Source organism: Lactuca saligna, chromosome 7 (genome assembly GCF_052625555.1).
Source record: "Lactuca saligna cultivar CGN05327 chromosome 7, ASM5262555v1, whole genome shotgun sequence".
Lineage (NCBI taxonomy): Eukaryota > Viridiplantae > Streptophyta > Magnoliopsida > Asterales > Asteraceae > Lactuca > Lactuca saligna.
Genome location: NC_136423.1, coordinates 12,621,776 through 12,634,629, shown reverse-complemented (window position 1 = coordinate 12,634,629; position 12,854 = coordinate 12,621,776). Strand labels below are relative to the sequence as shown.

At 32.2% G+C, this 12,854-nt stretch overlaps 2 protein-coding genes across 4 annotated transcripts; both read right to left on the bottom strand.

The window, feature by feature from the left end:
* Positions 1-119: 119 nt before the first annotated feature.
* LOC145005376 (uncharacterized) lies at positions 120-3,907 on the bottom strand. Of its 2 annotated transcripts, none has more exons than XM_078964456.1 (10): positions 3,772-3,907; positions 3,146-3,505; positions 2,129-2,373; positions 1,956-2,040; positions 1,682-1,867; positions 1,284-1,451; positions 1,037-1,195; positions 793-964; positions 507-684; positions 120-419 (listed from the first exon to the last, which is right to left on the bottom strand). In XM_078964456.1, exons 2-10 carry the CDS (start codon positions 3,473-3,475, stop codon positions 305-307), a joined length of 1,638 nt encoding a protein of 545 aa, XP_078820582.1. In that variant the 5' UTR covers positions 3,476-3,505; positions 3,772-3,907; the 3' UTR covers positions 120-304. The 2 variants fall into 2 exon arrangements, with proteins under 2 accessions (XP_078820582.1, XP_078820581.1); XM_078964455.1 differs by having other exon boundaries at positions 3,146-3,492.
* A 1,529-nt stretch (positions 3,908-5,436) lies between these two features.
* Positions 5,437-9,623, bottom strand: LOC145005199 (Transducin/WD40 repeat-like superfamily protein). Of its 2 annotated transcripts, none has more exons than XM_078964254.1 (14): positions 9,472-9,623; positions 8,841-9,017; positions 8,682-8,766; positions 8,492-8,594; positions 8,338-8,422; positions 7,784-8,259; positions 7,623-7,704; positions 7,329-7,505; positions 7,198-7,251; positions 7,013-7,105; positions 6,832-6,897; positions 6,690-6,736; positions 5,970-6,605; positions 5,437-5,885 (listed from the first exon to the last, which is right to left on the bottom strand). In XM_078964254.1, the coding sequence occupies exons 2-14, from the start codon at positions 8,955-8,957 to the stop codon at positions 5,537-5,539; spliced, it is 2,370 nt and encodes a 789-aa protein (XP_078820380.1). In that variant the 5' UTR covers positions 8,958-9,017; positions 9,472-9,623; the 3' UTR covers positions 5,437-5,536. The 2 variants fall into 2 exon arrangements, with proteins under 2 accessions (XP_078820380.1, XP_078820381.1); XM_078964255.1 differs by having other exon boundaries at positions 8,841-9,031; positions 9,472-9,622.
* Between the last annotated feature and the right edge of the window lie 3,231 nt (positions 9,624-12,854).

The window sequence follows — 12,854 nt, the reverse complement described above, 5'->3', positions numbered from 1 at the left end:
GCTCAATGATATTTTCACAAAATAATTCAAAGCATTGGACAAAAGGATCCTAGGCTAGGAGTTGAAATAAAATAAAAGTATTTGTTTTTTGTTACACTCATGTGACACGTGCCTTGTGGTAAAAAAAAAAATACTAGAATAAAGTAGATATTTAGTACTATACGTTTTAAACACAAATCTTGTAAATTTAGTCATATACGAGTTGAAAGCAAAATCTTAGGCTACAAAAATCATCGCATACACTTCTAGTCTTGCCTAACAAAAAAAACAAGTTAAGTAATAATAATAATCCAAGTACCAAATATCACTGCATTTGCTGATGTGGCAGCTGTTGCTGTTCGTATATCTGCATGTAAGCCTCTGAAAGAGCCACCATTTGTGGAAGCGTTTCCGCCACATGAAGATCCTGCATCTCATACCTTTAAAAAAAAAAAACAAAAATATTAACAAATCAAAATAAAAATAAAAGAAATTCATATATAAATAAATAAATAAAATCAATCTACCATAGCTCTTCCGACTTGCGTTGTACAAACACCCTATAAGCACCTTCACCCGGTTTTCCATCATGAACAATGTTTGCTATTAAATCATATTTTGACCGCAGCCTTTGACTTTCTTCCTCTTTCACCGCAGGTAAAGGTATATAATCCTTCAGCTCCAAATTCTTCACAGGGAAATTAACTGACAATAGTACAATAGATATGATATAAATAACCAAACTGAAATTTGCTATTATGAGTAAAAATATATATATATATATATATATATATATATATATATATATCTCACCAAGTGTTGGGTTTTTCTCCACAAAGAAATTATTTTTCGTAAAGCGGCGCATGTGTAGGATAAGATACTGTGGAAGTCGCGTCACACGATATTTCATCCTGGCTATACGAGGACGCACAACTTCTGTAACAGATTCCCCATCGAATTTCTTCAGTATATTAAAAAGTGGAACCTGAAATTTTTAATAACTCAAAAAAGTCAACAAAATGTAACGACCAATTTAAATTAAATACACCACACGAACCTGAGGAATAATGTTTTTTTCCATCACGTCTTTGAAAAGTGGGGGTGGGGGTAGATCGAGACCCAGCATCAAAAATGGCATTCTACTTTTCTCAGATACGATATTCATAGTATTGCTTTCATCTTTTACATGAATTTCTTTCACAACTTCTAACTCACCCTAGGAAAATATGTATATATTGTTATTTGAATTATAAATAAATAAATAAATGATGGAGTTTAAATTTTTGAGAACAAGTGTTTGTTACCTGAAAACATTGATGAATAATACTTTTTTTGGTTTTTGGACTTTTAAGGTCTGTGTGAAGGGTATTGAGAAGCCATGACATGAATTCAACCGGATCGGATTGTGCCCCTATACGGAAACGTTTTTTACTCGCTTTCATAACCGCTTGCAAAAATTCATGAGGACTCACCTAAATAAATAAATAAGTATTATTAAATATTAATATATAGAAAGAGTAAATTACACTTTTGGTCCCTGAGTATTAGCTTATTTTGCAATGCTGGTCCTTATTTGAGGTTCTTGTAATGTTTTTGATCCGTATTTAAAGAGAAACCTTTTTGGGACCAAAATTGAAAAAACAAATTCAGCTATACTTAAGGGACACAAATGTAATTTATAAATTTGTAGATGTGATTAAACCTGTCCTTTGAAGTTCCTTGCATGCCATATCTTCCTTGTTAGCTCACCAAAACGATGAACAAGAACAGATCTACTGTTGATGTAATTTTGAGGGATGAGGAAGAAGTTTCTCAAGGGTGTCACTCGCATTAAAGATTGAATTGTCACGTTTACAAAATCAGTCTCTTTAATATTATTAAGCCCAACCTAAATAAATAATCACAACAACATAAAATTAAAATCACAGCTGAAATTTACCCTAGATAACAGTGGTGGTTATATAGAAAAAAATTACCATTCCAGGGAGATAATCAGATCCATCAAGCGCCCTTGACCATTGTCTGTTTCTATCAAGTTGCAAAACTTGGTCTCTGCTAAACCTGTGACACCATAATCATTTCAAGATCATAACTCATAAGTATGTTGATTAAATGGAAATGAAATAAATTATAAAAAAAAAAAATGAACCTGGGGTTGAGGACATGGCGAATATCATCAAGTGAAGGGTCATTGATTTCATAACCATCAGGCAGACAATAAACTTTTTCTGTTCTGAGATTAATGTAGACATGGTGACCTGCTTCAAGGCTATGAGTATATGCATGTGACTTTTGTCCTCTTCCTTGGAAGTATTTACCACATACCAAACATGCGTACACGTTTAAATTTGATAAAGACACTGAACAGAACTTTTCAAAGTCAAAATCCAAAACCTGCAAGATAAAAATGAATTAATTTAAAAGAGAAATTGGGGTTGACCATTTATGTTAGTTACTATGATTAAAATAGCACACATAGAATTAATCAACATGGTTGTGAGAGTATTATAAACTTATAACATATAAGCCTTTAAAAGTTGAGTTGGATAGTATGTTCCCTAATAAAGAAATTGACTGAATTTAAGTTCCTCTTACTTACACTTGGCCAAGTTCAATAAAAGCACTATAGATTGCTCAAGTTCCTCTGATTTCTGATGAAAATACATGACATGAATAAAGTTTTGATACTATTGATTCATAAATATTTTTAAGGTACAGAATTGAAGACTCGTGCATATTCAGTATTAACTTTATCCATTTTCCAGTTGCCTACACAGCTTATGATACATGTCTACCACTAAAGTACTCTCATGAGTCATGATACTGATCTCTACCCTGCATAAATAATTTACTGATAATATATCAAATACCCTTCATGGTAACCTAATCTTTAACCATATCGAATTATTCATACCATTGGCAACTAGGGACTAACCTTGTATAGTTGTATAGACCTACAATTTGATATATCTAAATGCCACAGAAGCAAAATGATGCACATAAGAAGAAGAAGATAACTCTATTGATAAACCTAAATGCTGCAGATAACTTATTCCCAAACATTGGCTAGTCACAAAACCCAACACGAACCCCAAATCCTCCATACAACTCTAATGGAGCACAAGTTACCATGAGAAGGGACAAGCGGAATAGACCAAGTAAATACCTGGCGATTAACGGTATCAAGGTAGGGGCAGTCTCTACGGATTTCAATTGCCCTATTACGCCTCCCTATACCAAATCCATTATTATTCTCCTCTTCCTCGTCGTCTTCCTCCTCTTCCTCGTGGTTATTATGACCGTTTTCCTCAACTTTCTTACCATCACGCTCATCATCTTCGTCATCCTCGTCTTCGTATGTTGCAAGCGGAAGCAGAGCGTTATCAAATCCAAGTTGAGGTGGCGATGGAGAAGATACTTCGGTTAATTTCTGCTTCTTCAAGTGTTGTTCTTCACTGTCAGTGGTGTTCTCCAAATCTTGGCGCTTCGTTTTCATCACAAACGAATTTCAATCTGAAATTGCATTCTAATTAAATAACTAATGAGAACAACAGAGAGGGAAAAACAATAATACAGATCACATTCACGGTACCAATTCCAAACAACCACAACACCAATTCATAGATTTAAAAAACGCAGGAAGAATGCAGGAATAAAAATCAGATTTATACAGTTGAAGAACAGAATCGTATGGCAAATTGAAGAAAGAAAATCGAGAAGAAAAATCCCTGTTGGGGTCGAAGCTCGATACAGCAGAACAAAAAAAAAAGGATGAACGAAAGCAAAAGTAACCTGTTGGTCGAAGGTCCAAGCTCGCCGGTAGTTGTGGTGTGGGCGCTTGAACACCCTCTCAATACCTTCTTCACGCTGGAAGTTTTCTCCTGATAGATTCTAGGGCTTTGTTTCTTTTCGTTTTGCCTGAGAGGTGTCTTTAGCTTCAATCTAGAAGCATCGTAATGAACCCTCAACTTATAAATAATGGCACTTTGGCCCTTATGATTTATGATATCAATTTTGCAATTAAATGTTAACGACCCTTCATTTATTTGAAGAAGATTTTATAGAATCATATCCATTATCTTCTTTAATAAATAAAAGTTTTTTTTACCATTTGTCAAATTTTCATTCATTTTGCCACATATCATTTTGTGGTTATTTTAAATTAATTTTTATTCTATATGTAATTTTATGGTTTTCCTATTTTATTAAATTTCATATGGTATTTAAATTTAATAATAAATGTATATCAATTTCATTAATGGACTTTTCTTATAATTTTAAAATTTCAAAATAAAATCTCATTAATTTGCTTTGATTATTTTATCTAAATGATTTGTTTAAATTTAAAAGAGAAAAAAAAAACACTTTAATTTTAATAATTCAATATTTTTCTTATTTTTCTTATAAATTCAAATTTGTCAAATGTTTATACATATTTAATTATTTTAAATACACTCATGTAATATATGGAGCTCACACCTAGTATATCTTATAACAAAGGTCACTTATTATTATTATAAAAGGTAGGAGGCAATTTAATTTCACTAATTTTATATCTGAAATCATTTGAAACATTTGGAGCTAATAAAACTCTATAATAATGGATAATTGGTTAATTAATGTGTGATATTAACTTTAGTGGTTGTTACTTTAATTATTATATTTCAGTTTCGTTTAATAACTTTTTATGACGACCCCTTAACAATTGTTTAACCATTATATTTCAACTTTATTTAATTATATAAAATGTTAATATTTTATTGAAATTCTTGTGATAGCATTTTCTTTATGAGTTGGTATAATATAATATATTAAAGAGATATATATTAAATGTTAAGTTGTTTTTTCTTATTTAATAATAGACTACGGATTCGAACATTGTTAGACACGTAAAGTCGTAAATGGTGACGATAATAACTCTTCATATTAAAACAAAATACATTGATACTGAAAATATTATTTTATTAGAGAAGTTGAATTGATAAAAAATAGAAAACATCGTTATATTTTTAACAATAACAAGATTAACATTTGTTTGTATGAAAATATGTTAGAAAAATGAAAACATATTTGAGCACTAACCCATCATCAATCTTGTTTTATATTAAAGTCAAAATCTCTAACTAATGGTTTCCACTTGAACATTGCAAATTATTTGGTATTTATTCCAATAAAATTCTAATTAATTAGTTTGGTCAGTAACTACTAATGATGGTTGTCTTCATAAAAGAAATTGTAAGATTTAAATTTGAAAAAGAAAATGTAAAACACAATGGATTTATTGATTACAAATATAATCAATAAAAGCTACATTATTCATTTTACATAAATTACATTTCAATTCATTCGTTAGATTTTGAAACCATACCAAAAAAAAAAGGTTGCTATTTCTCACGATTAACCCTTTTTAATATAATATCCTACTTGTATTGATTTGTTTATATAAAAATCTACCAATTATAGAACACATTATCTATATACAAAACAAAATACTCATTGTTCTAAATGGATAGATTTTCTAAAGTATAATATCCTAAAACTGTTACTCCTTAGTGATCTATACAGATGTTGTTGATAGAAGAAACTCGGGCTGCAATCTTTGCAGCAATACCCCACAAAATGGACAAAGTGGTTTCAACAATATTTCTCCATTTTGAAAAGTCAAAGACCTTTTCTCAAAGTCAACTGTTGGAGGGTGTTTGGTCAACTTAAAAAGACTCTCAGGGGCAAAATTTGATACCCATCTTTTACAAGATACACAAAACCATAATGGAGTAAGAGGGCACACAACCATGGAAACTGCACATCTTGCAACTTTATGATTCTCAACTTTGCAAAATCCAACTTCTGTATCCTCAAATGGAACTGATGATGAACAGTAGCTACATTCCTCTTCTCCTACATATCTGTGTACAAAATACAATAAAAGAAAACCTGTATAATAGAATTTAAACTTATTTGTTTACATAAATATATGACATTTAGTATACCTTTTCTCAATCTTTTTAACTTTAGAAGCAAGGAGCTTGACATAATCTTTAACCACATGGTCGTTATTAGCAACCCATGATCTCATCTGTGCCAATCCAACCGGATGTAAATTACCATTATACCCTTTAAGTGTGGCTGAAAAGCTACAACCAACGAGTCTTTCTCGAAGTTCTTTTTCACTCATTTCGAGAATCTTTATCCAAAATTTCGAGTCTTGTTCACCGTTGTTGTTATCTAACTCTGCTTCTCTTAAAAGCACATGTCTGTTAATAACATTGAGCAGATGCAACTGGCGTGAGGTTAAGTTTGAGAGATGTGTATTGACACGTGGCAAAATGATTCCAGGTGGGCCCCACTCAAATTTAAGATTTGAAATCAGCCATTTGACCAGTATTTGTTCTACATAGTTGGGTTGTGAATCTTTGAAAGCTGATAATGCTGCTATCATGTCCCATAAAACCAAAGGCTTGTGAAGATTTTCATATTGATTTAAAGACCATAATATGTTTTGACCCCAGTTGACCAAATCCATATTGGGAAAACCAGGGAAATTTTCATCATCAGATTCTTCATCTTTTAAAATTCCTAGGTTTTGTCCACCAATCCAGAAGAACTCAACAGCAGCCTTCTGTGACCTGAGGATATAAAATATTTCATTTTATAGAAAATACATCATATCAAAAATGCAAATTTGAATGAAGAATATATTATATACTTACCTTGCCTCATACATTGGATTCAACAGATTCACATCAAAGCTTCGAACCTGAAATTTTTTGAGAAAATTTTCGTATTGATTTACAAATTTATATTCTTTTTGAGATTCACATTTTAAGGAGAATGAATCATATAATATCATACCACAGCAACCACAAGATTAGCAGGGGATACTGCTATGCCAAAACATGCATCAGACACATTAGGGACCTATCAAAAGATTTAAGGTCTAGTCAATATATTTGACTAATAGTCAACTCAAACCATTTCGTTTCTTTTTTTTTTTTTTTTTTTGGACAAAAAAAAGTAATAAAAATAATCATACATCCGTGAAGGTCTTAACACCAAGAATATTTGGAGGTAAAGCAACTCTATGGAGGGAATCTCCTTTTATGATCCAGCTATGCAAAGAATTATCCTGTGAAAAAAAAATTAAAAAAGAAAAAAAAAAGAATTTAACGATTACATATGATATTCTATATAGTTTATTCATAATCCAATTAAGTATACCTGGCTACAACTGTACAAGCAGTGTCCATCATAAGCCCAAGCCAAACCCGTAACCTGAAAAGAAAATAAAAAATAAAACCACGATGTAATAATTATATTAAAAAAAATATATAGTTAAAAAGAAAGCTTACAATTTGGTCATGGCCAGAAAGTGGAGCAATTACATCAAATTTGTCAATCAAAGTGTCATAAATCCATACTTGTAAAGATCCAGAGCCTTTCCCAACAGCTAGGAGTATCTTTTGTGGAGAAGCTTCCGGAACAATTAGTGAAAGTACAGATGTGGGGCCCGATCCAATGTTTATAACCTACTTAATTTCAAATATATATATATATATATATATATATATATATATATATATATATATATATATATTACATGGTGCTCATAAAAGTCTATTATTATAGCTCAAAAAAATACCAACATCTTTCAACAATGAAAATGCAGCATCACCATCTTCAGTTGACTTCGCCAGGTCATCAGTATATCCCCGCCAAATTTTCACACTGAAATTTCAAAAAAAAAAAATTGAAAAAAAAAAAAAATCTTGAATTTTGTCATACAAAAATATAAATGCCAACTCACCTCCCATCAGAACATCCTGTAGACAAAAGAAGCTGAGAGTCAAACTTTGACCAACTGATTGCTGTAATCCACGAATCATGTGCTTGGATTAATCCAATCAGCAAAGCGCCAGGTGGCTTGCTTCGTTGTGTGATGGAGTAACATTGTGGTTCATAGACTCTCCAAAATGAGATATTTCCACTTTTACCCCCGATGGCAAGTATAGAGCATCCCTCTGATGAGGTGTCACCATGAAACATAGGAGACCAAGAAACCACAAGAGATGAAAGCATTGCACTACGAGAAGCATACTGTTGTGCACTTATGGAAGGGCGTTTATGGTATTCTAGTAAATTTTGTCTTCTGTCTTTGCTTCTGATTAATAATTTAGATATTGGCATATCATCACTGTATTCTATAAATGGAATATCAGAATCAGACTCACCATATCTGATTTTTTCAAAATAAGTATGTAACATTTCAGATACATCAAGAACCTACACATAAAAACATGAAACTATTAAAAGTAATACAAATTTATAAATTATAATAACTTATAGGTATTAAGTGCATACCTCTACCCACTCTGAAGAAAATTCACGAAATGGGGAGTGGTAAACTTTGACTACCCCTTCAGTTGTGCAAACAGCAAGCAGACACCTATCCACAAGTAAAAAAGTTTTATTATAAAAATAAAAAATAAAGTCACCTTTTAATCAAAATTAATACCCAGAATTTGGAGCTAATCCAAGTGGAGACCAAGATATTGATCTTACACAAGGGCGAATGTCACGAGACAAACAAATAGGCAACATACAACCAGAGAGCAAATCTGTGAAAGTTAAAAAGATTATCATCAAAGTAATAATTAATAAATAAACATAATGAAAAATTTTACATACTAACAATTCACAAGCACCTTTTCTTTCTATAACACCAAATGAAAAAGGTTTGCTGGTGGGGATTGTGATTAAACCTTTAGGTCCAGATGGCATAGCAGGATTCTAAAAGATTTATAAAGTAAAGATTATAAGGTGTTAAATTATAATGAAAATGTCATGATAATGAAGAAATTTACCAAGATGGTGACCAAGTGTCCAGAGGCAACTGCAACTAGGTTTTCGTTTGACCATGAAATTGCATTTGGGTATGTAGGTGAAGCAACAAGTGCCACTGCCTGAAACCTTGAAGCCATTACTGAATACTGATTGCAGCTAAAACAAGAATTTTGGTCCTTGAATCTTGATAAGCTTATCTGGTGTCAAAACGCTATAAGTGTAAAATTACCAAAAAGGGTTTCCTTGATAATTGAAGCGCAAACACATACACAAATCAAAATAATCGACAGCAACACAGGATTCAGATCATATTTTTCAGTTCCAATTCAAATTAGTAGCAATTGCAGCACAAAAAATAAAACACAACAGATCAACAAAAATTCTGTCCTATAATATACATCAGATTCTAACAGAAGGTTTCCAATTTTTTTTTTTTTTTGTAAAATGCTTCAGTTAATTCCATTGATATACATCTTCTGTCCTTTAACTCAAAAGTCAAAAGATTGATAACATTGTATGTGCTGGGGAACAAAAGGAAGTGAAATCACATAAAAAAATCGACATCAACAAAAACAAGCCGCGATTTTTGGAGTTCCAATTCTATCATACAGCAGAAAACAAGGGGGAAAAAACGAATGCAGAAACACGAACCTTTGTGGGGTCGAAGGTCGCCGGTGCTGCTGTGGGCTGTGACGATCTCCGGCCGATGGGGAGGAGATGGCTAACGGCGGTGCTTCACAGGGGACGGCTTGAGGAGGCAAATCGAGAGCAGCATATGTTTGAGGTGTACGATTATTTGAGTCAGTAAGGTGTAGGGTAAGGGTATATTTGTCAACTTCTTTTGAATGGTGAAATAATAAGCAGATTTGATAAGAAAGGGGTAATTTACTTATCAAAAAATAAGTTGTTTTTGAAAAAAAAAAAAAAAAAATTATATAAACATTTTTTTGAAAGAGTAAATTACATGAATAGTCCCTATGGTTTATGGTAATTTACATGTTTGGTCTCTAACTTATTTTTTAACTCGGAAGGTTCTTACTTTTTGTTTTTGTTACGCGCTTGGTCCCTGATTTACCTAAAAAAACTATTTTGCCTTTGATTTTTTGATTTATTTAAATAAGCACATCCCGAATCTCACACTCTTCATCTTATCTTACCTACCCCACTATTTTTACCTATTTAAATAAAAGTCTTTTTAGCTAAGATAAGGACCAAACGTATAACAAAAACAAACAGTATGGACCAAGTGTGTAACAAAAACAAACAGTAGGTACCTTCCAAGTTAAAAAAATTAATTAGGGACCAAACGTGCAAATTACCCCAAACCATAGGGACCATTCGTGTAATTTACTCTTTTTGGAATTATATTGGTATGGAATGGGTAATTAGTTAAAAAGTCATTTTTATAAGCGTTGCTAAACACCCTCTTAATAGGTTTCGGTATCAATATTTTAAAAACCAATTATCCTTTTAAGGAAATTAACATATATAATTAATTGTATTAACCATGGTTGTAAATAACGTAAGCTGTGATTTTTCGATCAAATCTTACAACACATGACGAGGCATTGATATTTTTCAATACGTGACAATATATATATATATATATATATATATATATATATATATATATATATATATATATATATATATATAACACATACGATCATCCAATTATATAAACAAGTCATATGTTAACAAAAACCGAATGTTTTCACAATATACATTTAATCTAACATATAGTCATCGATTTAAAATTACACTAAAAATTTACAAAAGTGTCATCTTTCAAAAAAGTCGGTGAACATTACAAAAACATATTATACCCTTAGATCAAATCCAAGGATGAACAAAAACCCCTCTTTGTGATCACAAAGGTTCACCCATGAAGACTTCGAGTTACTCACAAAGCATGTCGGAACCTCGGCTTCATAGGAGGCCAATAAAAAATGTGTTACACAAAAAATTGTGTTCTTACCAAGTTATTTGGACGTCAAGCTTTACACAGCCACCTAGGTTGTTTTCGGGACATATACACTACGCCTCGACGCCATGATGCGTTATTTAGAACCTGAATATTAACTAAAAATTTATTTTTCCTTTTAATTATTTTTTATTACATAATACATATTTATTAGTTATCATTATTCATCAACGCCCTCCAAATTACTTATCATATTAAAGGGCTTTTTGACGACATTTAAATCGTTCATATGTGTGAATGATTTAGTAGCTCTAAATATATGTCTCTTAACAATAAAAATTAAAAATGTTTAGTTAGATATTTAAATTGTTGTATTGTACGATAAAATTGCTATTTTATCTTTATGAACTATTATTTTCCTAAATAGAATGTTCATGTTTTATAAAATATCTTAAACAAATTGTTGAATAATTATAAAATATAACACATCATAAGAAATCCAAATTAAACATTGATGTTCCATGCCAAAACATGATTACAAAAGCCAAACAATATAAGATGTTCAAAGATAACTTGTGTGATCAATTTGTGTATGGGATTTTTTTTTACACGTCACTCTATTAAACACAAATCTGATATACTTAAACTAATCATTCACATTAGTAAATTATTACTTACATTGTTTTCTGAAAAGGTAATTTTTTTTTCAAGGATTTTTTTTACACATCATTCTATTAAACATCAATTTAATATACCTAAGTTATCATTTTCATTAGTAAAATTATTAGTTACATTGTTGTCTATTTTTTTTCTTTCTCTCTCTCTCTCTCTCTCTCTCTCTCTCTATATATATATATATATATATATATATATATATATATATATATAAAGAGAGAGAGAAAAAAGGGGAAAAAATCAGAAAACAATGTAAAGGCTTTCGGCCTTAAGGAGGTAATAACTAAGCAACAAGCTTTTACATTGTTTATTGTAACAATGTAACATGCATGGAGAATAACTAAGCAACAAGCTTCATTTTCTCAGTAAAGCGTGCAGCGTATTCAGTAACGCTCATTCTTCCCTTCTTCAGATTCTGGAACTCGTTGTTGATCTCCAGAATATCCTACTCAGAGCAGTATTGCATTTTCAACTGTACCAGAAAATCCTCCCACGACATCTTGCTTGCTTCACCTTTGGGCATTGAATCAGCTAGTAGCTTCCACCAGCTTAGTACTCCAGATTTCAACAGAGGAACCGCGAGAGCGGTCTTCTGCCTGTTGCTACACTCGCAACTCTCAAACATCATCTCCATCTCAGAGATCCAGTTCATGACTTCCACCGGCGTCGGGCTTCCGGATAGACTCGGTGGTTTGGATGCCATGAAATCCTTGTATTTGCATCCACGTCCATCATTTCCTCCATCCTGATGGTTTTGCCTAACTATCGGTGGGTTGGCTTGACCAACAGTCCCACTATAGTTTCCTTCCTCAGTCTGCCTATCGTTCAACTCGGGTTGTTCGATTTGAATAGTCGCTTCCTCTCGATTTTGCTGGAGCAAACGCATGGTTTCCTCCATTTGACGATCCAACATCGCCTGGATCATCGCTTGCACTCCGGCCATCGTTATTGGCCTAGCAGCGGCTTCCACAATTGGTATTTGCTCAATCACTGGGGGTTGGTTTCTGTTCCCATTTGCGTTCACGTTTCCGCTATGGGTCCTTTCCATCTTGATCTATACACCGAATAAGGTGAATTTAGATCTTTATTTAGGGCTGATGTTCAAATCATCCTTATCTCTCTGAAACATTTACATGCTAGTTCTAATATCGTAGTCGTACGTTTAGAATCCTAAACACATAAAGTTTCCAGATCTGGTCGGCAACAAACCATAGATCCGAACAAATAACAGCATATCAGGCACAAAGCATTTAGCACATAAAATCATTTTAGGAATAATTCCTAAAATAAGCTAGTGCTCACACCTCACAATCATTGCTTAGATTTCTAAGTTTAAGTCTAGAAATCCTACAAATTCCTAGTTCGCTTAAACTAATGCTCTGATACCAATTGTGACATCCCCAAAATCACGGCCAAAAAAGACTGGTTTTGTTTA